At 37.9% G+C, this 26521-nt stretch overlaps 1 protein-coding gene across 5 annotated transcripts in view; it reads right to left on the bottom strand.

Moving 5' to 3' along the window:
• Positions 1-26521, bottom strand: part of COL9A1 (collagen type IX alpha 1 chain) — a 100476-nt gene that overhangs the window by 22532 nt on the left and 51423 nt on the right. For all 5 annotated transcript variants that reach the window (XM_030809403.1, XM_030809405.1, XM_030809406.1 and 2 more), the window contains 15 exons: positions 25023-25076; positions 22417-22470; positions 18553-18606; positions 17131-17184; positions 16952-17005; positions 16765-16818; positions 16277-16330; positions 15168-15212; positions 14049-14102; positions 13907-13960; positions 4496-4549; positions 3814-3885; positions 3259-3294; positions 2529-2573; positions 1046-1078 (listed from right to left, as the gene is read on the bottom strand). In XM_030809403.1, coding sequence (XP_030665263.1) covers positions 1046-1078; positions 2529-2573; positions 3259-3294; positions 3814-3885; positions 4496-4549; positions 13907-13960; positions 14049-14102; positions 15168-15212; positions 16277-16330; positions 16765-16818; positions 16952-17005; positions 17131-17184; positions 18553-18606; positions 22417-22470; positions 25023-25076 — 771 coding nt within the window. The remainder of the gene's footprint in view (positions 1-1045; positions 1079-2528; positions 2574-3258; positions 3295-3813; positions 3886-4495; positions 4550-13906; positions 13961-14048; positions 14103-15167; positions 15213-16276; positions 16331-16764; positions 16819-16951; positions 17006-17130; positions 17185-18552; positions 18607-22416; positions 22471-25022; positions 25077-26521) is intronic.

Genomic DNA, 26521 nt, shown 5'->3' with positions numbered 1-26521 from the left:
AAACAGGAAGGACTCGAAAACTTATGGAAGCTGGCAGTAGTGGCATTTGAGATTGAGGTCTGAGCTTCATCTTTTCTCCTCATACTTTCTTAAATTCCTAGTTGTTTTAGATGTGAATTCCTTTCCAATTAGCAAGTCATCTCAGGTTTCCTACTAAGTGATTTTATAATTCTGAATACATCTAATCTCTAAGGACACCAGTTTAGTTTCTATAAAAATGACAAAAATGAGCAAGGTCATTTTCTACTTCTAATAATTCTCTATTATATTTTCTTATGCATTATTCCTCTATCTTACTTCCCCAACTAGAACACATCAGAGATTATGACAATTACTGAAATATTTTTCAATGGTATAACTGCCAACGAAATTTGGTTATACTGTTGACAACAAAAAACACAAGTCAGTTCTTTAAAAATGACCCATTTGGAGAGGACATTAGAGTATTACCATGTAACACTCACTGAGTCATTTACAATATGAAAAAAAGAAAAACACTTCCTTTCCAGTGGTTAGTTCAAAAGGTAAATCCATTTACACAGTGGTGAGGTATTTTTCTATTGGATTAATCCATTACCTAAAGTACAAATTTAGACATTTATTTCCATGAAAGTAAGTCCTTTAATAGTTGAATGTTGGCCGGGTGTGGTGGCTCACACCTGTAATCCCAGCACTTTGGGAGGCTGAGGTGGGCGGATCACCTGAGGTAAGGAATTCGAGACCAGTCTGACCAACATGATGTAACCCCATGTCTACTAAAAATACAAAAATTAGCTGGGCATGGTGGTGCATGCCTGTAATCCCAGCTACTTGGGAGGCTAAGGCAGGAGAATTGCTTGAACCCAGGAGGCAGAAGTTGCAGTGAGCCAAGATTGCACCACTGCATTCACGCCTGGGCGACAGAGCGAGACTCTGTCTCAAAAAAAAAAAATAAATAAAAAATAATTGAATGTTATGTAATGATTTCATAAAGCAGAGCATTATATATTCTATAGCTTTATTAATATTTTTAATTTTTTATACCATTACTGTTCACCATACTTACAGATCCCTTTGGCCCAGGTAATCCTATATCTCCCTAAATCAATAAAAGAAATTTATGTTAGAACAATGTGTTCACATTTGATAATTTCCTGAAAACACTTTAAAAGTTATTGTGCTACTAAAATATAGAAAACCATGAACAGATTAACTCTGGCACTGCAAAAAAATATTAGACTCCAATTTTGGATTCTAATCTCAGTTCTACTTAACTCTGTGACCCTCTGTAAGCTATGTAGCCTCCCAGCCTTTGGCTAATTTATCTGTTAAATAAAAGGGTTGAATCAGAGCTTTCCAGGGTTTCATCCAGATCTCAAATGCTAGGTGTCAAGAATTAAAAATGTGGAAGGCAAAAGATATTAAAATAGCATTCTCTTATAAAACACAACAGACATTTAAACCTGATGACTTCATTTTTGTAATTCAAACAATATTTCAAAGTCATCCCCAAAAGTCTACTAAACCAAATATGTATGTTTTTATGCTTTTAAAAAAAATTTCCTACCACTAATGCTAGATATAAATTCAGCTCATGTTGGCATATCACCTTACCTCCCTACAAAACAATGATTTAAAACATCACGTTACCCTATAAAATGAATAATTTTAACAGAAAGTGAAACTGGAATAATCCTCTTATGAATTTACTTAATAGTTGGGAAGCTTTGACTAATTTAGATGTTATATTTATATTAGCTCTAAATCCTGAAAATATGAATAAAACAACATTACTAGGATTTTTTCCCTGCCCTACAAGCTCTCTAAAACTGTTTTCTGAAAAATCTATTACCCTACCCCAAAGGACCAAAACGTAAGTTTCCACATTAGGTCACATTGGTTTGTGTCAAAACCATAATGATGTGCCTGCAAACCGAGCAGCTCCAGCAGTAGAGAGAACTTGTTCTCATTTGTATTCCTTTCCTGGAGATGAGGCAACAGCCTCCTCTGGAGATGGAGGTCATTTCTTCGGAGGGTTTTAGACTAAAGAGACTACCCTTGGTCAGATTTGTGAGTCACAGCTTTCTAACTATAATAAAATTTGAATATTGTTTTCATGATAGAGCACTATTATTCATAGACTTTCTATAGTCATGTAAGAATCACCTTGAATGTCTAGACATAAAGCCACAGAGGATTCACCATCTGTAAGAGAACACTTTTATTCTCCAAAAGTTTAAAGCCAGATCTATCAGTTTGGCAGTGCTTCCTCTCTGCTTTACTTGATCTTGGCTGCAATCTTGGGAGACTGTTGTTAGCTGATAGGAGAAACACCATAACCTTTGAAGAAGGCAGTGAGGATAACAGTGTCCGGAAAATAAGAATACATATATATATATACACCAATTTTGAACTGTGTTAGAAGTATACATATATATATATATATATACTTCTAACATATATACTTCTAACACAGTTCAAAATATATACTTCTAACACAGTTCAAAATTGGTAAAGCTTCATCATCAACCAGAAAAAAAAAATCTTACAAGTTCCCCCCTTTCTCCTGCTTCACCTTCTTCACCAGAGGCACCCTAAAAATTAAGATAAAAGGTTACATTATAAATTCTTAGTCCCATTGCCCAATTTTAACCAGTCAACGTTGATAAGCATTCATAAGTGCCCACAGTGTTCCCAGAATCATGCAGAAATACAAAATGCTCTCAGTGGCTTTCCAATCTAGCTGTCAGTGGCTAGTCCAAATCAGAAAATAGCATAGAGGAAAGCCAGAAGGTGAGATTGAGTTTCAGCTAGAATGAAGGATAAACAACCATATTCAACAATTTGATAGTTAGTCCTTGAAATAGGGCTTTTACAGTAGAAAAAGGAACCCAGGGAAAGGACTGAGTCTAATTCATGTAAACAGTTTATTTGCTGAGGCCTTGATCAAGAAAAACCTAAGACATTCTAATGTGGCTGTGGAAGCCTCCATCAGACATGAATAAACCAATTCCGTGAACCAGAGACAGAGCCACGCTCTTCAAAGGAAAGACAGTGTGCAGTCCTGGAGGCAGAGCCATCATTAGCTCCAGCTTGTTAAAATAGTAAACAATGCTGCGGGCCAAACTCAACACCAGGTTTCACTCACTATGAACACACTGAGAAAAACTGTTAGCCTTCGTGGTTTTCTTAACACCCATAAACCAGCCATTCCCCCTTGCTTGTGAAATGGTGCATATCAAACATTGCATTTTATACCAATTAAATAACAGGACTGACCTGTTCACCTTTTGGACCCGGTTCACCAACTACACCCTGTAATAAATAAAATAAAATACAATACTTTTTCAGTATTTTCAACTGTTTACATAATTTCAAGTGACCTTATTGGGTGGGTGGATAAGCACAAGCACAGATAATGTGATGGGAGAGGACGTTCTCACTCCTCACCACTCAACAAGAATCAGGACCAAAACATAAGTTTCCACATTAGGTCACAACTTTCCAAGAGGCTCTGGAATTTGGGGCATTCTCTGATCATATCCTCATAAAATTTGACTAGTAGAAATGTAAATTGAGGGCTAAGTAGAAAGTGTGATTACAACAGAAATTTTTACTTTTCTCAGCTTTTTTTTCCTTCTGTTAAATTATATTAATAGACTTTTTACTTCTAAATCTCAACTCTGAGTAATTTAAAATACATTTCTTGATAGTTGTTTATGATAAATTCTAGAAAATTCTCCACAGGACCAAAAGCAAGCTTAGTGTTGTGTCTCAACATGGTAGAAATCACCCTTCCAAATAAAGAACTTTCTGGAGTGCTGGAGCTCTTACCCTGTCGCCTTTCATTCCAGGAAGTCCAGGGGGCCCAGGCAAGCCAGGGAGGCCAGGGCTACCCAGAGAACCCTGGAAAACAAATACAAAGCCCCCAGAGTTACTGTCACTGCAACTCTGAAAGCACGGAAGGCAGAAATAACCTTGGGTGTGTTGACTTGTGTCTAAAATAAACGTGCTGTGGTTGATTGAACTCTGCTTCTTGGGTTTGCCTCTCTTTCGTATTCTCAGGAGAAGCGGGAGGGGCCAATGCTCTCCCAGCCTTCACTCCACCCTGAGGTCCTCAGTTCCCTTTGCACTCCTTGGCAACAGTGGGCTCTTTCAGTCAAGCCCCCGCCACCCCCACTGCCTGCAGTGGCGCTGCTGCTACTCTCGCTGTGTAAACAAGCACCGCACAGGAAGTAAAAGGCACCATTCACTCTGTTTTCTGCCATTCCAAGAACAACCAGAGGCCACATTTCGCCGGGTTTAAAAATGGATGCTACAAACCACACAGATTAAAATACCCTCTAAGGGTATCCTATCCGTAATTTGAAATTTCCCCTTTACATTGTTCACATATTCACATAACAAGAGAAATCAAGTACAGGTTATTCAATTGTAAATTGTTTTCTCCTCTTGCTTATTTTAAAAAATGTATTGTGTTTCGTAGAAGGCAAATAAACGAAACTTTTTTACTTACCAGTTTACCTGGTAGGCCTGGGGATCCCACTGGTCCTAATTCTCCTCTACTGCCCTGTAAAAACACAAACATTGTCAACTGGATATTTTGCCAAAATTCAAATGCTTGGTTACTATGTAAATAAAATAACATCCAACCTAGGTTTTTTTTTTCCTTCAGCTAAAGGCATAGGCCATCACATAGTGCCTACAGCATCCTGTGTTCGTCTTACATTGAATGATTCAAATGCTCTTTACTGTGATTACAGACGTTTAGAAATGATAGCTATACATGTATATGAAATGGCAATTGGTCACTTTCAACATCTAAATCACATCCTAACTTTTATTATGGTTATTTGTGTCCATGTTTTAAGCTCTCACTTAGATTATGTGTTCTTAAGGTATTGCTATATATTAATTTGGAATTCTGCACAGTGCCTAGAACACAGAATAAATTTTCAGGTCTACAGAACATTTCAAAGCAACATCTGGCAAATGATCTTAAACCTCAACAGAGTGAAAAAAGAAACACAGAATAGATATGTTTGCCTTTAAATTACTATTGCAGCTTCAAAAAGACACAGATGGTAAAAATTTGTAAAGTTTCTGAAGTAAAAATTTTTTCTTCTACTCATTTTTCTTCTAAACATATCTTAAAAGATTAAACAGACTTCAGAAAGTAGAACTTATAACGAAGATACACCAAAATTTTATTTTGTGAACCCACTTCAATTTTTTATTTGAAACTCTAAGCTTTCAAATTTTTGTTTGAAACGCTAAGCTTTTTTAATCTATTGAGAAAAAGAAACACATGAACTTTTCAACTTTTTTCCCTGAGAACTTCATACAATTTTACGCAATCTGACAAAAGCTCATTTTATTTCTTAATTTTTTTTTTTTTTTTTTTTTTTTGAGACCGAGTCTTTCTCTGTTGCCCAGGCTAGAGTGCAGTGGTGCGATCTCAGTTCACTGCAACCTGCATCTCCCAGGTTCAAGTGATTCTCCTGCCTCAGCCTCCTGAGTAGCTGGGAATACAGGTGCATGCCACCATGCCTGGCTAATTTTTGTATTTTTAGTAGAGACCAGGTTTCGCCATATTGGCCAGGCTGGTCTTGAATTCCTGACCTCAGGTGATCCGCCCACCTTGGCCTCCCAACGTGCTGGGATTACAGGTGTGAGCCACCACGCCCGGCTAGCCCATTTTATTTCTAATGCATGTTCAACTAAGCTGAACACTGACATTATTGGATAAATAATCACATTTCCTCGAAGGTGAATATAAAAATGAAAGGAGTCCTTTAAGTTAATTTTTCTGTAAAATGACATGACAGCTCCATATTAATGTTTAATATTTATAAATGCTTCTGATAAGATTATTCTGACTCGTGCTATTTATTCCTATTTAAGTTTAACAAAATGTCAAGATCCATAAACTTTCTGAATTTTGAATTTCTCTAAAGGTTTAAGAACTGTTAGCCAATTTACAACAATCTAGCAATTAATATTAGCAATAATTTCATGGTAGTCATTTCATATGACTTATAGGTGATTTAAACTAAACGGTTTTAAACATTTTTCAACAACTTTATATAAACAATCTGTGTCTGGTATATGACTTTGGGATGATGCATTGGTCCTTAACCTCACGAGCAGTTTGGAAGCCAGAGGCAGTGCCCCCATGAGGGTGGACGCTGGGAGAATGTGAGTCTAGATGAAAACCAGCCCCTGTGATAGATTCCTCTATCCGTCTACAAATATGAAAATTGGGTTCTACCCCATCTTTGCAACTTCAAAGTTCAAGACAGATTTTCTTCATCGTATCTGCTCTGTTGGCATTTTGAAATAATTTCTCAAGTGCATCATGATTGACATCCTAAATATCACTGGGTGCACGTGACTTTAATTCACAGAACAATTAATAGTAATTGGTGGGGAAAAGTTAATATCAGAAGGGGAAAGCTCAGTTCTTGGCACATTCTCAAGTATTCATTTCTAAATAAATGAACCGCTATGCTATCTTATCCAAAATAAAGATGATTATTGTACATTTTTTTATCTTCCATAAACCAAAGAGCTAAATTAAAATAAGAGATTGTATAATCTTTGATTTATTTGGGGGAGGATTAATTATCTTCCCAGTGAATAACAAAGATTTTCTCTGCTGGACTCTTATTTTCTCTGTCTTTTGTAAGTTCTTATTACAGTTTATAAGTGCTTTCCAACCAGTGGCAGACCCTTGGTAATATATATGAACGAACAGCTCAGAGACCCACATACGCTCTGCTGAACTTGTGTACCCATAAGAGTCCAGCATATGTAGCACAGAGGGAAGGATCAGTAAAATTGTGAGCATTTACTCCCCTGTTACTGCACAAATGGATAGCATGTGCTTCCATCCTATAAATCCTTGGCCATTCTAAATGCAGGTAATTTTACAGAAATCACCTCACTGTGAAAAACAGTAATGTGTATTTTCCCAAGAGTGACCAAACAGTTACAAACAAGGTCTTGGGGCAAGATTTTCTGATGCCCATTTATGTGATTTGTCTTCCAAGAACATGCCTACTCTTGCTCTAAGTTCTGGAATTTCATCTACTAAGCTAAGATGAACATAAATAATCAAGATATAAATAGTTATCTCTGAAAACATAGACTAAGCACATTCCTCGGGGGGTAATTAAGCATGTGGGAGTTATTTATATCCTACTGCTCAAGGTCATCTCCAAGGTCTGATTGTAAAAATTCAAAAAATTGCAACTTCAGGCATAAACAGGTTACCCATGGCACTGGTAACCACAAGTGTGCTAAATAAATGCTAAAACTCTTAGTCTTCAACAGCCATGGTGATAACCATATTCTCAGATACAGGCAAGAGAGGGTGGTAGGAAAAGGCTGTTCTTCCCAGCTGCTAATATTTATAAACTCCATGACAACAAGAGTTCCAATTTGTAATAAAGGAATCAGAAGAAACTGGAATAAAGGCAAAAATCCTACCATTAAAAATGATGAATTGGCCAGGCGTGGTGGCTCATACCTGTAATCCCAGCAGTTTGGGAGGCCGAGGTGGGCAGATCTCTTGAGATCAGGAGTTCAAGACCAGCCTGACCAACATGGTGAAACCCCATCTCTACTAAACATACAAAAATTAGCTTGGCATGGTGGCAGGTGCCTGTAATCCCAGCTACTCAGGAGGCTGAGGCAGGAGAATCACTTGAACCTGGGAGGTGGAGGTTGCAGTGAGCCAAGATCGCACCACTGCACTCCAGCCTAGGCAACAAAGTTAGACTCCATCTCAAAAACCAAAAATAATGATGAACCATAACCAAAGGCTGTACATTTCTCTTGGATGCTTTGTGCTGCCACATACATCTGCAACAAATTTAGACACATCTGCCAACTCATCTCTTTTTAAGAAGCCAATCAGGGCTGGGCGCAGGGGCTCATACCTTATAATCCCAACACTTTAAGAGGCTGATGCGGATGGATCACCTGAGGTCAGGAGTTCGGGACCAGCCTGGCCAACATGGTCAAACCCCTGTCTCTACAAAAATTAGCTGGGCATCATGGCAGGCGCCTGTAATCCCAACTACTCGGGAGGCTGAGGGGGGAGAATTTCTTGAAACCGGGAGGTGGAGGTTGCAGTGACCCGAGATTGCATCATTGCATTCCAGACTCAGCAACAGAGTGTGACTTCATCTCAAACAAACAAACAAACAAAAAAAGAAGAAGACAAAGAAGAAGCAGCCGCCAATCAGGGCTTTGAAAAAGATGCAGACCTTCTATCATTGATTCTCAGTGATAGCTATGCATCAGAATCCCCTGAGTTCTTTAGAAATATATTGCACTAGATGTACTCCTCCCAATCCCATCTCCCCATTCCCTATCTTTGTTTAGCCCCTTGCCCTCTGATTCTAATTCTGCAGGTCTGGGGTAAGATCCAGGAATCGGTATGCATTTACGTTATATTTGTTTGTTTACCAGCTTTCTCTGACTTTTGTTAAATGCCCACCACCAAAGTTCCATAAATTTTAAATAATTTGCTAGATATGTCTTGTAACATCAGCACTTAGCAAACAAACTTCAACTGAAAATCATCCTGTGTAGCTACGATTTGAGCTACGGAGGCACATGCGAGGGTGGAAATGAAGACATGGACATTGAGCCCAGTGGCCTGGTCTGAAGCCGATTTCGCCATGCATCTGCTAACTTCAGGCAAGCAACTTAACCTCTCCGTGCCTGTTTCCTCATCTATAAAGTGGGAATAAAAATAGTATTTATCTCATAGGGCTTTTTTGAGGATTGAATAAGTTAAAAGACATAAATCACTTACAACTAGCCTGTCTCATAGTAAGCATAGCAGAAGTGCTAGTTACATTGATCTGAGGTAATTACTAAAGAAATCGGTCAAAAAATTTTTAACCAAATGTTTAATGAAATGTTGTTTGCCTTTCAAATCCCCCAAGTCTGTTTAAAAGCACAAGATGTGCTTGGAAAAAATTAAGTCTTTAGTCCTCATGTCTCCAGTTTCTGTCAATACCACTGATCATCAAGCAGGCACCTTCTTTATAAACAAGTACTGGGTGCTATTTTGTAAAAATTATTTCCATAAATACATACAGCTAAATAATTCAAGTTGGAGGTTTTCCTTTTAAAATGGAACTGTTAGACTTTTAAAAGATCACAGAAAATAACAGATTTAACTTAATTATACTGCCAAAATTATTTTCCCAATAAATGGATTTTATTCCATCATGCTCTAGCTTGTAATGGCTGTTGTCTTTGTCCAACTACCCAAAATGCTAACTAACTGAACACTATCCTCAGTACCTTTCCAATTCAGAAGCTGGAAATTATAAATCACTATACTTAGTCTGTACTGTATATTAAGCGCCTCTCTCTGGCAAAAAGAATGCTGATTAACCTAGGAGACCAACTATGATTTCTATAGATTGCTGCTTTTATAAACCTGTTTTCATGTTAACATTGAAAGGTCATATTAGTCCTACTACAATGATAACATTTAGATTTGTCGCAAAGATATTTTTAAAATCTATTCAATTTTACATTATATAGTTTGCACATTTCTCTTGTGTAGGTTTACATGTGCCCTCATACAGAGGCAGAAAGAAAAATCTGTCCAAACTCTAACCATTGCACACATCAGCTTCACAAATTATTGACAGAGAAAACATGCCAGTGCCTAGATGGAGTGGGAGGGTGACTTAGATCATTCACAATACATTTGTGGACCTCTGTCATTGAGGCTGTTGTATTGGAGGGGTGGTAAAAGACTACAAGAGAACGTAGACAGGCTTCTGTACACAAGGAACGTATCATCTTCAGAAAACTGAGGTAGATCAGCATGAAACTCATCCCAGTCAGAGCCATGAGAGCAGAATGAACACAATTCACTCAGCGAAAGCCCTGGCAAGTTCTCAGAAGCCAGGAAGACAGAAATGGACCAAGAGCTACCACATGGTAGAACCAAATGAAAAGCCCAGGTCATGTGCCTGTGCAAAACCAGGAGCCACCCAGACCAGGTGAAACCAAAGGGAAGGCCATAGAGAAATCCAGAAGCATGGCCTACGTCATAAAGGCAGGCGCCCATATGAAATCACTGGAGGCACCAAAATGAACAGACAATATTTTTGCAGTAGTATTGGCAAACATTAAAGGAAATACTACTTAATTTCAAATACGTGCTTCTAGGACACATTAGAAATGTGTGTCCATGTCTTCATCTCCAACCGACATGCCTCAGTAGCTCATTTCTTCTTCTTAGCTTGTTTTAGATTTGCAGGAAAAACTGATCAAATGTGTGAGGCATTGTTAAAAATGTATGAACTTATCTACAAAACTGAATTTAATGATGTAAAGTGAAAGAACAAATGTGTCTTTCAGTAAGTGGATTTGGTGTTAAAACTCTGCTCCAGAACTATAATATTTATAACCTATCATGACATTTTTCAGAAAATTTTATAGCAGGTGAGAAGTTAGTTATTACCAACAAAAACAGCATGGCAGGATTTATTACACCTCCGATTCAATTCGTTTCAAGAAATATTGATTGAGCGCTACCTTATGGCAGGCCCTGAGGAAAGCGAGGTGGGAAACACAGTGGTGAAACAGACATGACTGGCACCTTCTGCAGTTACCATGGCATGGGATACAAAGGAGACAAGAGTTCAGAATAAGGAAAGATCACTTCTATTTGGGGGACAGGGCATAATTGAAACGTTTTCATGATGCAATTAACATTCCAATTACATCTGAGACGGCTTATGGAATGTTGAGCCAGAGAAATGAAGAAAAGAGCCATTTAAATGCAAGGTCTGGCCTATAGGAAAGAGGTACGGAGAGTATTTGAGAGTCCAACCTGACTTGAACACAAGATCTGAGTAAAGCCGAAATGAGAAGTAAAACGAGTAGGTTAACAGACAGTTTAAGATGTTAGACTTTCTATTACTGTCCGTAGAAATCCATTGAAGATTTTTAAATGGGGAGAAGTGAGTATGGGTGCTGTACTTTGGAAATACCTATACGGTGGTGTGTGCAGACTTAGGGAACTATCATTCCCCAGGGCCTTTGGAATTGTGTTTGGCATTTTTGTTTGTCCCAGTGACTGTGGAGACACTACTGATGTTCGTGCAGGATAGAGGTCATGGATGTGAGACACCATGCCATGTGCAAGAGTTCTGGAAAACAAAGAACTAGCCGAGCCCAAGTTGCAGCAATACCCTTTTGGGAAACACTGGTAGAGAAAGGAAAGATTGCAGCCGGTGAGACAATTGCAGTAATCCAAGCAGTAGGTGATGACCTGAGCCAGGGTGGTAGTAGTTGGAATGGAAATGAAGAGTCAAATATAAGAGGTCTTGGAAAAAGGACAGAACCAACAGGCCCTATTTGTGATAGGAAATGTGATGGAGGAAAATGCTGAGGTTTTGAGCCTCAGGGACAGGAGCAATGGCAAGAATTTGGACTCTTACAGAAATTCAAAAATCAAAAATCTAAAATTCAGATCCAAAACCCTGCATCAGCATAGCCTCCTATGATTTGCCTCTCCTCACATAGGAGAAACAACCCCCTACCCCATCCTCTCCTGAGGTGCTGCCTCTGGTTCTTCATTGCTTTATGCAGCCCACGGCACTTAACTGGTGACTGGCCAAGCAGCTGTCCCTACTCCATGTCATGTTTTGTATTCATGCATGTTTCTGGCCCACAGCAAGTGCTCAGTCGATGTTCCTTTAACTATATGGAACTTTCTGCTCTTTAAAGTGACTAATACAGCCAGGTGAGGTGGCTCACACCTGTAATCCCAGCACTTTGGGAGGCCAAAAAGGGTGAATCACCTGAGCTCAGGAGATTGAAACCAGCCAGGGCAACATGGCAAAACCCTGTCTCTATAAAAAATACAACAGTTCGCTGGGCATGGTGGTGTGCACCTGTAGTTCCAGCTATTCTGGAGGCTAAGGTGGGAGAATCACTTGAACCCAGGAGGTGGAGATTGCAATGAGCCAAGATCGTACTACTGCACCCCAGCCTGGGGAACAGAGTGAGACTCTGTTTAAAATAAAATAAAATAAGATGAATAAGAGATGTAATAGTAAACACTCGCAAAGCTCTAATGGCCCCACACTGCTCAATCTTCCTGGGCTAGTCATATAGCATCTTCATTGTTTTAGAAACATGATCTGGCTATAATGTCATTGCTTCGACAGTTAACTTACAGAAAGTATTTTAATTAGAAATTCGCAAGCTTCAAGCAAAAGAAAATAATAAAATAAGCACAGAACAAGTGAGTGAGCGGCATGACGAGCTGGTTGTTTTGGCTGCAGAAACCTCAGGAAACCACCTGGTGGAAGTCGGCTGACAAATATCTGTGAGAAGTGGAGAAATTCCATTCTTATGCCACAAGACACCTGGAATACTTCGCTTTTCTCAAGTATAAAAATCTTCATTCAACATGCCCAAGAAATGCTTCAAGAAAAGTAATAATGATATTTGGAAATGTTTCTGTGTTCTCACTTGGAGTTCTTTTGGCTATTCAGCAGCCTTTGAAAATAAGAACTGAAACTGAAGGCCAGAGAGAATGTTTTGAAGTCAAATTTAAGTGTATAATATTTAATTTCCTAATCAATTTCTCTCTAGTGTTAAACTGTATATAGTGAGAAAATGGTCATTGCTATGGCTGCGATAAAATAGACAAGTTTACAAACTCACACTAAGAGAAGTCTGATGGTTTCTCCAAAGCAGAGCTACCCTATGACCCAGCAATTCCACTCCTAGGTAGGCACTCAAGAAAAATTAAAACACATGTCCACACAAAAACCTGTATACTAATGTTCATAGCAGCACTTTTCATAATGGCCAAAAAATGGAAACAATTCAAATGCCTATCACCCAATGCATGGATCAATAAAATGTGATATATCCACATAATTAATCCCCACAATTAAATATTATTCAAGATTAAAAAGGAATGAAGTACTGATACATGCTACAGCATAGATAAACCTTGAAACATTATGCGAAGTGACAGAAGCCAAGCATTAGCAAAAAAATAAAATACAGCCAGGCATGGTAGCTCATGTCTGTAATCCCAACATTTTGGGAAGCTGAGGCAGAAGGATCGCTTGAAGCCAGGAGTTCAAGACCAGCCTGGTCAACATAGCAAGACCCCATCTCTACAAAAAAAATTAAAAATTAGCCAGGTGTGGTGGTGCACCCCTTCAGTCCCAGCCACTCGGGAGGCTTAGGCGGGAGGACTGCATGAGCCCAGGAGTTCAAGGTTGCTGTGAGCTACGATTTGCCACTGCACCCCAACCTGGGTGATTGAGAGAGACCATTATCTCTTAAAAAATTAATTAACTATTTATTTTTTAAAAAACAAAAAGCTCACATATTGTATGATTCCATTTACATGAAACTTCCACAATTGGCAAATCTATAGAGACATAAAGTGGATTAGTGGTTGTCTAAAACTGAAGTAATTAAGAGGAAATGATGGATGACTGCAGGTGGGAGGTGGGTATAAGATTCTTTTTTTAGGTGATGGAAATATTCTAAACTTGATTGGGGTGATGGTTGCACAATTCCATCAATATGCTAAAAATCAATAAAGATGGGTGAATTATGTAGTGTGTGAATTGTATCTCAACGTTGGGTCTTTTTAAATTACACTAAAATATTTCCTTAAACATGGGATGAGGGCAGAAAGGGTCACCATGGTTTTTGAAGCACTTTATTTTTGTTTCCATTTTCTGAAAAGGCATGCTGTGCATCTAAATAGCATTTCTTCTCCTTGTGTGTCTTGGACTAGCATGGGCTCAAACATCAGACAGCATTCATGGATGGATGAATGAATGAATGGAAGAACATCCAACAAAGTCCTGAGAAGGTGCTTTAGGAAAGAACAGCAAGGAATACTCACAGGAAGCCCTCGGGGTCCTCGGGGTCCCACCTCTCCTGGAGGCCCCTGTTGGCCCTGTTATGAGGAAGGAAGGTAGAATAAAAGTTAACACCTACTGATTACAACAGGTTAGAACTTCAGGAGAGGTAAAATGGTGTCTTACCGGTTTGCCTGAATTTCCCATCTGACCAGGCTTCCCTGGAGCACCTGTGCTACCCTAAGGGTAAAGTGCAACATTCAAAGTAACTCTTGCTGAAGTAAGCATAATCATCAATCTGCCTTACCCAGACTGGGATCTCTTACATTTGAATGGCATTAATTCCCTGCTTTCACACTGAGAATCTGTGAATGTGCAGGACCTCTTTCTTGTTAGATACATCGAAATCCTTTAGATTCAAGATATTGTCTGTGAGTCTAAGAAATATATTAAAGGTCAAATGTCAAACAATGAGGGATTTTAGCCTTCAGTTAAGGGGATCCTCTTCAATTAAAGGATTTTTCTTTCTTCACAATATTAATAATATATTCTTTCCTTTACCATTTCCACCTCCAGTATAATTCTTTGAGTCTTTCTACCTCACATTAAACTATTGAAATTATTAAGAATCCAACCAACATGGGGAAATAGGATGTGCTGCTGAGAAAGCCCTGTCAGCAAGCTCTAGGGAAAGCACATGTCTGGAGACGCCCTCTCCACCGTCAATCTCGTGTGCAGCTCAAGATGCTGCAGACCACTGTGATTGGTGAGTTGCAGCCTGCTACTCTAATAGCCACCAGTCTCTACGTCATTCACCTTTTATCTCTTTTCTTCTCAAGCAAAGCTATATTTTATCCCTTAACATTTTTTCCACCTATTGTTTTTAACTGCTTACATTTTTGTTTTATGTAGAATATAAGCACTGGTCAATCAGTATGTGAAAAAAAATGCCTAATATCTTTTTAGTTCAGCTGAATCATCCTAATAATAGTCTCTGACATAAGTTCTGTGGCTTAATAATATCTTCCTTATTTTAGTAGTAAGGAACAATAAAATTTTCTGTTTTATACTGGCAAAGGATGACATTTTCATTAAGGAAATCTAATTAGCAGCATTTTGTCAAAGTATGCTTTTTGTAGCTAGGAAAAAGATTAGTATTTGAAGCCTTAACACATTTACTTTTTTATTTCTCCCTAGGGCCAAATATAAAATAAAACACACGCTGAAAATATTAAAAATTACAAATATGTTAGTAAATAATAAAGAATTAAGAAAAACATTAACTTAAATTTTAAAATATTTTACCTTTTCACCAGCAACACCCTTTGCACCAGGAATTCCAGGTACACCCTAAAAGAATACATACACAATCCGAGTTTCATCACCTCCTCTGAGAATCCATGAGATGCCAAGCCCACTGCACACTGCAGGGAGGCTGAGGGAATCATGGCAACCTCAAAGCTTTAATGTGAGGAAGATGATTCCTAGTTCCCAAACTCTGCAGTCATTTATAGAATTACCCACAGTTTAGAGACCATGACTTTACTATATCTGGCTTGTTAAAGCTAAATACCCTTAAAGCAAATCTCGTCTTTAAACTAAAGTTACTTTTCAAGGACGAACTTCCCAAATTAGAATCCAGTACTATTTTCAGGTCAAGAGGAACTCTATTAGGCAGGACAGAGACTACAGGGATGTGACATGGTTTCATGTACAGAGTAATAAAATGAAGACCTCTCAAACATGCTGAGCTTTATAGTAGAAAAAGAAAATGGTAGGAGGATGCTGGATCTGACTCAGATTTGATATTATTAGGAGTGCTAATATTATGTGATTATTTAAAAAGCGTCAGGTGTCATAAAAGATTAGGGGCCAGGCTTTGATATTACCAAGTATTCTTTACTAATTAGAAAGATTTGCCTCCAAAAGAGCCAAGAATACATGTGATACAATCCACACGAACTTCCAGACACATTAATGCAGGGAAACACCAATTTGAATGATTAAAAATAATACATAATCCAAGGGGTCACCTGAGCATACTCTCAGCACTCTTTTTGCTTAACCCTACTAACAAGAACTTTAGAACCGGTTTAAAGTGGAATGAAATATATCACTCTGGCCTACAGCTTAGGGTTAGTTAAAAAATATGTAAAAAAAAGACTGAGTAAACTAAAGAGAGAAAAGGAATCCCAAACATAAAATTAAAGCCTATTATTTACAGTTATTACACAAACAGCTATTCAGAGAAAAAGTATAAAATATAAAATACAAATGTAAATTGTAAAAATGTAAAAGTAAAACATCATATCTTCCCCAGAACTTATCAAATTAGGTAGCATGTCTCTCCCCAAAATGTATATCTTTAAAACATGTATATAAACCAATTAACATGCAAAGAATCAAATACTTACTGGTAACCCCTGCAATCCTGCATCACCAGGAGGCCCAGGTTTTCCTGGTTCACCCTGGAAAAAAAAGCTTTTATCACATGATTGAACCTGTATGAGCTGCTGTATTTATTTTAAGAAAGGGGGGAGCACAGACATTTTAAGTAAAAGGATTGTCCCAACAGCTGACTTTACATGCACTTTTATAAAGTGACTTAATTTAGAGTGGGGGAGTAGGGTGGGAAATAGGACATAATTCAACCAAAATGCACAGTCTCTCTCAACCTACTTTCATCAACAGGGCAATTTTACTGAGTTCCTGAAGCCAAGCAAATAATTATACTATTCTAATAAGTATTTCATATTTGACACTTGATTCAAAAATTAAAGGAAGGGAAAAAGCCAAAGCTAGCTAAATAAATCTTTTGGTGATTTAGTAATGGAAATGCCATGCTCAGTTGGCCAGGGCAGAGACAGCGCCACTCACTCTTGGACTAAATTACACAGCCTACCTTTGTTCCAGGCATTCCAGGGATCCCATCACGGCCATCCACACCTGGCAAACCCTAAACACACACAAAGAAACATACTATCTCTTACACACAGTCACATTCTTTTTCCCTTCATTATTTTCTGAAGTTTTATTGCAAGTCAATGATCACTGAAAAATGTGCTTGATGACTACAGCTCAGGACATACCGTGTCTCCTTTGGGCCCAGGGAAACCAGGAATTCCTCTAGCACCTTCAGCCCCCTGCAGGAAGGAAGAGAAAGAATAGACAAGACATGTTCAGTTAACATAATACTTAGACTTGTCAAAGAGATCAGCATAATCAGCAGATGACACTGAAAAGCAAGAGTGACTGAATTTAAACTCACTCTATCTCCTTTGGGACCTGCTTCTCCTGGAGGTCCTCGCTGTCCTTGATCACCCTGTATGAAAATAAAATTTTGTTAATATAAGCAAAAGTTACTCATTAATTAACTTTTAAAAATTAGAAAGTATCATCCACGTCACCCAACTATTAGTCTTCCACCACAATGGCTTTGCTCTATCAAGGAAGCCTAGATGAAGAAGTCTTTTTATAAAAATGGCATTGTCTTAAAAATGGATATTGCCATAGAGATAACTGAGACTTGATGGTCTTTTGTTTTCCCCTTAAATGCACTATGCCTCTGTGTTCTTGTGTGTAACATATAATGGATCCATGCAGTGGATTTCGACATCAGTAACTGCATGTACATATCAGCTAACTTCATTGACTGTTATAGAGGTTTGAGGCTTGGATTAGTTGCCAATCTTTCCCTCATATTATTTAATCCCTCAGTCAATATTAGTGATTTCTGTGGAAGTGATCTAGCTAATGTTGATATATGCTACAGGTGATAATAGGTAAGAGGCTGTGTCTTCCTAAAATATAGCTTTTGTTGAGTTGCTTAACTCTAAAACCTCAAAAGGCTCCCTATTGCTACTGGATCTGTTCAAATGACTCAGGTTGGCATTAAACATTCTCCATGATGTACATCTACCTTATCCTTCCAATCTCATCTTTTCAACCAAACTTTCCACTCCAGGCAGTGACAGCCCCTATGACAGCACACATACCCCATCACCACCAACAGTGCCACCCCTGTACTTTGCTGTCTTTCCTGCCCATAGGCTTTCAAACCAACCTCCCTCTCAGGTCCTCTTACATGGATTACATCTATCCTGTGCTCTAGCATTTGATCTTGTATAGTTTATCATTGAGTTACTTTCTGTCTTTCCCATTGGAACACAGGACTTTGACAGTTGGAAATTCTATCTTTCTTACATCTTTTCTACTTTTTATGTGGCATATTCAGTTATCAATGGATGGCTTTTTTGTCTATTTCCCTCCCAAAAACAAGCTTGAGGAAACCTAAAATAATGACACATGGACATATGGCAATCAAAATGTTGGAGTAATGAAGTCAGAAACCATAGAAAATGAAAAATATCAAATGGGCAAGAAACTAGAAACGAGATAGTTACTGAAACTCAAGGCGTCCTGATAACCAAAGAAAAGGAAAACATGCAAACATAAATACTTAATAATTTGGCTTAATCTTTGAAGAAAAAAAATAATATAAAGTCAGAAGAACATTTCTATGTACCCGAGAAAGATACCTGTCTTAATTAAATTTAAATTTAAACATATATATAAAAATTGTCCATTTTTCCATGTTAATTATTCACATGTAAAGAATATTACACACACATGCATACATAGCAAAAAAAAAAAATCTATCATTGGGTTTTGTGGAAGGAAAATCACTTACAGGTGCACCAGGAAGACCCTGAGGCCCAGGTTCTCCATCTAAGCCCCGAGCACCCTGCAAAAAAACAAGACAATGGAATAAAACTGAGATCAGTCATTTATGTTAAAGGAAGCATCCATCTTTCTAAAGAAATTTAGTAGCCAGATGAAAAGGAGGTTTTGTGCCTGTAATACATACAGTGATCCCTGAGGAGTAATTACTCAGGCACCTCAGGTAAACTTGTTTACATCTACTCAGCATGCTAATTGTACTTAAACACAATCTTTGATGCCACTCTGTATTTTTTTTTTTTTTTTTTAGACAGAGTTTCGCTCTTGTTGCCCAGGCTGGAGTGCAGTGGCGCCATCTCGGCTCACTGCAACCTCCGCCTCCTGTGTTCAAGCAATTCTCCTGCTTCAGCCTCCTGAGTAGCTAGGACTACAGGTGCACGCCATCATGCCCAGCTAATTTTTGTATTTTTAGTAGAGATAGGATTCCACCATGTTGGCCAGGATGGTCTCGATCTCTTGACCTCATGATCTGCCCGCCTTGGCCTCCCAAAGTGCTGAGATTACAGACGTGAGCCACTGCACCCAGCCCACTCTGTATGTTTTAAGTTAACACTGCACCCACCCTCAGTTGCTGACATGAGCTAAAAACACAGGTGCTTATTAATAGACTGGAAAATCTATTAGAAGAAGTTTGGTAGCCACTCTCCAGGGTTCTTAACATTTCTACAGAAATTCATTAACCACCACGTGGGGGGATCACATGAGACCAGGAGTTCCAGACAGCCTGGCCAACATGACAAAACCCAGACTCTACAAAAATACAAAAATTAGCCGGATCTGTTGGCACATGCCTGTAATCCCAGCTACTCAGGAGGCTAAGGCAAGAGAATCACTTGGACCCGAGAGGAGGAGATTGCATTGAGTGGAGAGAGCACCGCTGCACTCCAGCCTGGGCGACAGAGTGAGACCCTGTCTCAAAAACACACACAAAGAATTTATTAACGATGAAGGCCATGGAGCCACTCTAAGAACAGCTGCTATACTCTGTTGCTGCCACAACTGTAAGAGGGATTTCTGGGACTCTGGATCTCCTATCAAGATCTGGACTAAGAAGTCCAGCCACATGATTCAGAAGAATGAATTACTGGAAGGACCTGAGCATACCCTCTTCCATCCTGGACAGATATTAAGTTCAATTTATATAAAGTAACCAACCTATTTTCTCAAGAACAGATCCACTCTACCAAGTGATGACATAAGAATGACTCAGAGCTTTATAAATCTAATTATCTTGAAATAATCTCTGATGTGGCTAACATATTGTACACTATCACCTCTTTATTTTCATCATGAGAATCAAAATGTGATATTAAGATCTTAAAAAGTGTTTTTAGTGCTCTCTACATATGCTATCTGACAAAATATAACCACTGTCTTTATTTTTCTTATCTACTAAGTGAATAAAAAGGCATAATGAGGCAGCCTTCTAATGAACCAGGTTGAGATGCGAAGATGATAAAATAAATGAAAAACAATCAGGAGTACTGGATAGATGTCGGGCCAAGAAATCAAGTGTCAAATTTGAATCAAGTGTCAAATCAAGAAAACCAGGTGGACAGCATGTGTAGTAAGAATTAAAAATTAGAAAGTCCATGATAGAAGGTTCAGACATAGGTAGAATCAAAGAAAGAACTCAACTGAAGCAGAGGTACCAGAGAGCCCTGAAATTCTTTGATCCCTAAAAAGTAGGACAGAGCAAAAAGCATTCTACATTCACCAGAGAAGAAGAGATTTTGAAGACTTGAAAAAGACCTTGAATTTATCATTCACCTTGCATTACAAGAGCAGAACCCAGCCTTTGCATTATAGGAATGGCTTTGATGCACTCTCTCTTTCTCTTATTGCTGTTCAGCATGAGCTTAGACCCAAACTGCTGCTACTAGGTAACCACTCCATGGGTCTGAGTTCACAAGAAGAGCTTTTTTTCTTTCTTTTTAAAAGCAATTTGACTGAACTCAGAGGAAATGAGAAGTTTTGAAAAATACCAAATAGAAAAATATCTCAAATGAAGACCATATCAAGAACAGTAATTGGTTTCAAAGTGAGGGGTCACATATTCTAGGAGATGATTTAAATCCAGAAAAATTGAAGGTATCAGCAGCTTGAAAATAAATGAGATCTATTATCTAATAAAAGAAAAGATACACACTGGATGTTACTTAAGGTAACATAAATATAGAAATATGAATGCATCTAATATGTTTTACAAAGTTTTCAGAAAAGAAATATTGATCGAAAAGATGGAAAAAGAAAGCAGGCAGAATGAAAATACCTAGAAGTGACAAAGAGCCTGGAAAAAAAACACATTAAATTGACAAAAAAAAGATAAATAAGCCTCATCCTTCATTCACCAAGCTGTGCATCTCTTTTTTAAAAAGAAAAATTTAATTTCATTTATTGAGCATGTACAATGTACAATGTATTGTTAATTAACTGCTAATAAAAGGCTCTGTGCTGCTGGGGGAACTGACACCAATTAGCCATAGAAGTTATAAAGAGAATGAGGTCAGTGTCAGAAGTGACGGTGGGCAAAGATGCCTTTTGTATTTTCTGAAGCCTATAAATTAACTTTCCTAACAGCCAACAAGTGGTAACCATTTTCTTAAAATCTGATAGAGAGGCTAAACACACCCCTACATACACGCCAAGGAAAACGCTTCTGAACGCATCATGATGATGCTGTGACGATAATCACTCAGCTAAGCATAGCGTGTCGTTCATCCTCCACCGACGGCAACACCTCATCCTTCCAGGCTCCACATCCTTCTAATGCCACCTCCTTCATGGGCCCTCTCAGTTTCCCTATCAAGATTAGCCCTGCTTCCACTGCACTCCATCATACCACTGGCCCTCAGATTCATGTCTCTTTTGCTTGCATTGTAGTTAACTGTCTACTTATTTGTCTTGCCCAATAAATAACTGACTTGATAAAGATCTTATTCCCCTTGGAATCTCCCCAGCACCTTGTGGAGTGCCTTGGTATGGAAGTGCTGGGAGAATCTGGTTTCTGAGACTGGGTTAAGTGCAGGCTAGTGTCCTCCAGCCGTAAGTGTATAACCCATGCTAAGGGCAGGGCTCATGGATCAGCTTGCAGGTGGGTCACTGGAGGCTCCAGTGTCTTTGGGGGTGTCCTGCCTTGGCTTACCTCTCTTTTTCCATCCTCCTTGTCTTTGCCTTGCCTGACCAGAAGCACTCCAGGCACTGTGCCAGTGTTATCAATGCTAACCGATGATCATGACAATGAGTTAAAATGTAACAACCTTGTTTACTCTGATTTACTCAATATAATTTAAAATAAATTAATACATGGCAAATATCATGCATACTGCTCATTCCTATTATCTGTGCTTACAACAGAATTGTGAAAACCTAATCACACATCTACAAAGCATCATAAAATGTCATGTTGTCAGGCCGGGCATGGTGGCTCACACGTGTAATCCCAGCACTTTGGGAGGCCGAGCCAGGTGGATTATCTGAGGTCAGGAGTTCAGAACCAGCTTGGCCAACATGGTGAAACCCCGTCTCTACTAAAAAATACAAAAATCAGCCGGGCGTGGTGGCAAGTGCCTGTAATCCCAGCTGCTCTACTCTTGAGGCTGAGACAGGAGAATTGCTTGAACCCGGGAGGTGGAGGTTGCAGTGAGCCAAGATCGCGCCATTGCACTCCAGCCTGGACAACAAAAGTGAAACTCCATCTCAAAAAAAAAAAAAAAAAAAAAAAGTTGTTGTAGATAAAAAGTTATGTTTAAATAGCCAAAATTTTAAATATTTAACACATTTTGAAATTATATTATTGTCATCACCATCTTACTTTTTCCCCTTTGTCCCCAACTATGCCGGTGATGCCTCTCAAACCCTGGGCTCCCTGGAAATGTAAAAAACAGAAGTGAATTATTTTAGTTGAAGCAAAGATTTTTTAAAATCTCATCACAAAAGCTGATCTAGACAATGGATATTATCATAGCCAAGCGTAATACTAAGAAATAGTGACTATATATATATAGACAAACATTTCTAGTTTAGAAAGTCCAAGGAGAATTCTTCTGATGGTAAACCTTTTTATAAAATTATGAAATCTTACACAAAACTGGAGTTGACACAATCGCTTATGACAAAAAAAGTAAATACCAGCATAAGAGAAATTGTGATAATATGTTTGACTTACCTTTTAACTCGTATGTAGAACTTACACTATCATTCCCACTTCCTTCGTGGCATGCAACCTGGTTACATGTAACATGATTTTAAACCTTGAAAAAATTTTTTCCCACCAATGGACACCATCAAAAGCAGTAGGTTCCCAGGCTAGCCCATGAAAGCCTATAACCTAGAAAGGAGCTGGAGCCTCCATCAACCCCTTGTAGTCACTATTCATTATACCATTCTTATGACGAAAGGCATTCTGAATTCCAACTTGGGGCAATAGGAGCCCATCTTAGTCATAAGAGTGGATAATCCTAAAAATGAGGGGCTGGGTGTGATTTCTAGGATCTCTTTCAATACTGAAATGTTACCATTCTGGACTCTCTGGCCCCATACTAGGAAGGATCCAGAAATGGATCCTGGAAGGAGTGAGCCTGGGAATACCCTTGGAAGCAGAGGAGGGTGGATGCTCCATTAGGAAAGTGGGGGTAGCTGCTTCTGGACAACCTGCTAACTGTCCCCATTGGCTTAAGATAAAGGAGCTCTAGGCCAGCATTTCCCTCTTCTTCTCGCTTAGAGAAAATGGGTCAAGTCCATGACCAACTCTTCATTCAGACCAGTCACAAATTCTATGTAGATCAGTCAGGAATGACCTCCAATTCAAATACGCAGGATGATCCAGTTTAGGATATCCATTTAGAACATCCTAAATGATAGGATATTATTTACTTAGTGAGATGTGGCCCTATCAGATGAAAGCTGCTATTTCTTGTATAGCTCATTTACTGACTCTAAAGTTATTTCTACAAAAGAAATATTTGGGTCAATAGCAATGACATGAGAATACCGCATATTTTCTCTGGAGGTGTCTACTTTGAAGAACAGAGCTTTTTCTAAATATTCCAAGAAGCATATTTTTTAAAGTTGTGCATTACTTTATATTTGTGCATGTACATTTAAAAAGTACATGCTTTTTAAATTTGGCATACCTATTCTCAAATAGCAGAAGGTAATCAAGCACTAACGGGTATCTCCCAGTGGACCACTTGAGCTGCATGGCACCCAACATAGATCCTTAATCCCTGAAAACACTTTTAGAATGTTGTTTGCAAAATCCTGTTTTGAGAATCTTTGGGAATGGCTTTTATAAAATTTAAAAAAAAACTTTAAATCCCTATCAAATTTTCATCAGATCCAAAAAAAAAAAAGCATATGTCTCTTACACCATGTATCCCTATCTCCCACCTGAGAAAGAGTCCAGCTCCTAGTGTCTTATACGGCAAACACTCAGGGGAGGGTAAACTTCTGAAACAAACACCCTGGACACCACAGATTCCCTGAAAGTTCTCATGTGGCTTAAAAGCAGAGACCATTTCTTCCAGATCCTCTGACTTACTTCCTTTAGCTTAATTTCCCTTACACTTTAAATTCCCTTAAACATTAATCTGCGCAGCTCCCTGAACCCTTTTTAAACAGCCAGTCCTGTGGAGAAGAGTGGAGCAGGTGAAGGGTGTTCCTGTGTTTGTCTTCAATTCATCAGTTTCTAAGAATAGTACCTGAGCTCATCTTCTATATAGTCTATAACCCGGCTAGCTGCAATGTTTAATTAACATTCTTCAATTATTATTTCCAAAATTGTCATTACTCATTTTAACAAGAAAAAAAGCGTAACAACTCCATTTTAATGTAATACAAAAGTAAGGCAAATTCTGATCTAACAACATTTGAAATTGAAGTTTGATGATGCCCCAAATCACCTTACTGTGAATATTATTGCAGAAATCTGCTAAAGCACAAGGGGACAATTTTTTATTAAAAGACATCATATGAGCAATTAAGAATGTTTTAATTCATTATAGTGATTACGTACTGGAATAAGCTACATTAATCCAATAAGTGATATACCTACTGCATATTTAGAATACACAAAATTTTCTCATTATATCATGTGATAATACGACAGAACATAAAAGATATGTATCATCCTTTTGTGCTTAGTATTTGCTTTTCAATTGCCTGGCCCTGAAATCTGGTAAATGAATGTATGTAATTATAGGTAGAATTTTTCTGTTAAAAAAGTGCTAGAATATATAATGAAGACCCTCTCTTATTGTGAAAAAGTAGTTATCCCCCAATGCTGGCGTGGTGGAAAATAGAGGACACCAAGTTCATGTAATGCTATTCATCCAACTGCTAAATAGAAAATATTCCAACAGTCATGAAAAAAAGAATATTTACATATCCTAGTTAAATATTTTTTTAAAAATACTTTACTGGAGGTCCTTGAGCTCCAACTTCTCCCAGTTCTCCCTGGTCACCTTCTTCGCCCTAAAAAAAAAGAAAAAAGAAAAGAAAAGCACACCAAATGTTATTCTAGCAAATGAACATAGAAATAGGCTTGGTCTAACTCATTATGTTTTAAGTTCACTTGGTGACTCCTGAATTATTCTACTTTCTTAAATTATTTATATGGGTAGTCCAAATTAATTGTAGAACATTCAGAAAATACAGAGAAGTATACATATAAAAAGTCACCCAAATACCACCATTTAACTATAAATACCAGTAACATTTAGATGTTATTCTTTCAAAGTTTTTCCAAAGTGGGGGAAGGAGGAAGAGAGACAAAGAAAATAAAGAGAAAGAGAGAGAGTAAAGTTACTCATTTATGTTCCAAGTGTGTGTCAAATGAGGGGGATGTATTATTAGAAAAATGTAATTATACTATGAAAACTTTCATAAGCTACAATATTTTTTCATTGTGATTTTTATTTTAGCTTTTCTTATTATAATTTTTGCACCATATACAATATTTTAATGTAAATCAGCCATTTCTTTCATGGGTTATACCTTTGATGTCACTCATAGAAAAGCCTTTTCCACTCTAAAGATATACATTTATTTATATTTTTGCTCTATTTCTTCTTACATAGAAATCTTTAATTATCAGTAATTTGTTTTGATGTAAAACAAAACATAGAAATCTTCTTTCTTTTTTCTTAGTAACTGGCTACTCTTCCAATAATAGCTTCTCTCTACACAGGTTTCAAAATTCATCCTTACCTACACTAAATTGTTATTGGCTCTAGACTTTGATTCTGCTCTACTGATCTACTATATGATGTCGCCAATGCCACAACATGTTAATTACTAAAATTCTATAATATATTTTAATCTCAGGTAAAGAGAATTCCCTTATCTTTATTTTTCATTTATAGTGACTCTTATTTTTTAGATTTCCTAAATGTTTAGTCTTCCAAATAAACTTAAGAATCATTGGGCAGATCTTTACAGAGTCTACTTGCTTTGTACTAGGACTACATTAAATTAGTACATTAATATGGCAAGAGTTAAAACATTGACAATATTGAATCATTTATCTTGATTTTTTAAACAAATTATGACAGTCATACATATTGGTTTTAGCCTCATAATTATATTCAGATTATATTTCACTAGAATCTATGACTGACAGTGGGAAGAGGCAGTCCCAATGGGAAAGCCAGAGAATCAGCTAGTTCTTGGCATGGATAATCATCATGTGTGCCTAATTAAATGCTACTTCTATTTCCCTACAAAAATATAAAACTAGATACAAAACAGTAGTGCTGGATATGTCCACTGCAATTTTTCCATAACAAGGTACAGGGTATTTTCCATAGATTCTCCATAAACTTTGGAGTAATATACTTGAATTGTTTCACCTACAGGCGAAAGCCATACAACTAATCCATAATTATGAAGTTAAATGACAAATTTAGGAGTAGCAATTT

This window comes from Nomascus leucogenys, chromosome 3 (assembly GCF_006542625.1).
Source record: "Nomascus leucogenys isolate Asia chromosome 3, Asia_NLE_v1, whole genome shotgun sequence".
Taxonomy (NCBI): domain Eukaryota; kingdom Metazoa; phylum Chordata; class Mammalia; order Primates; family Hylobatidae; genus Nomascus; species Nomascus leucogenys.
This window is presented reverse-complemented; position numbering and strand designations above follow the sequence as displayed.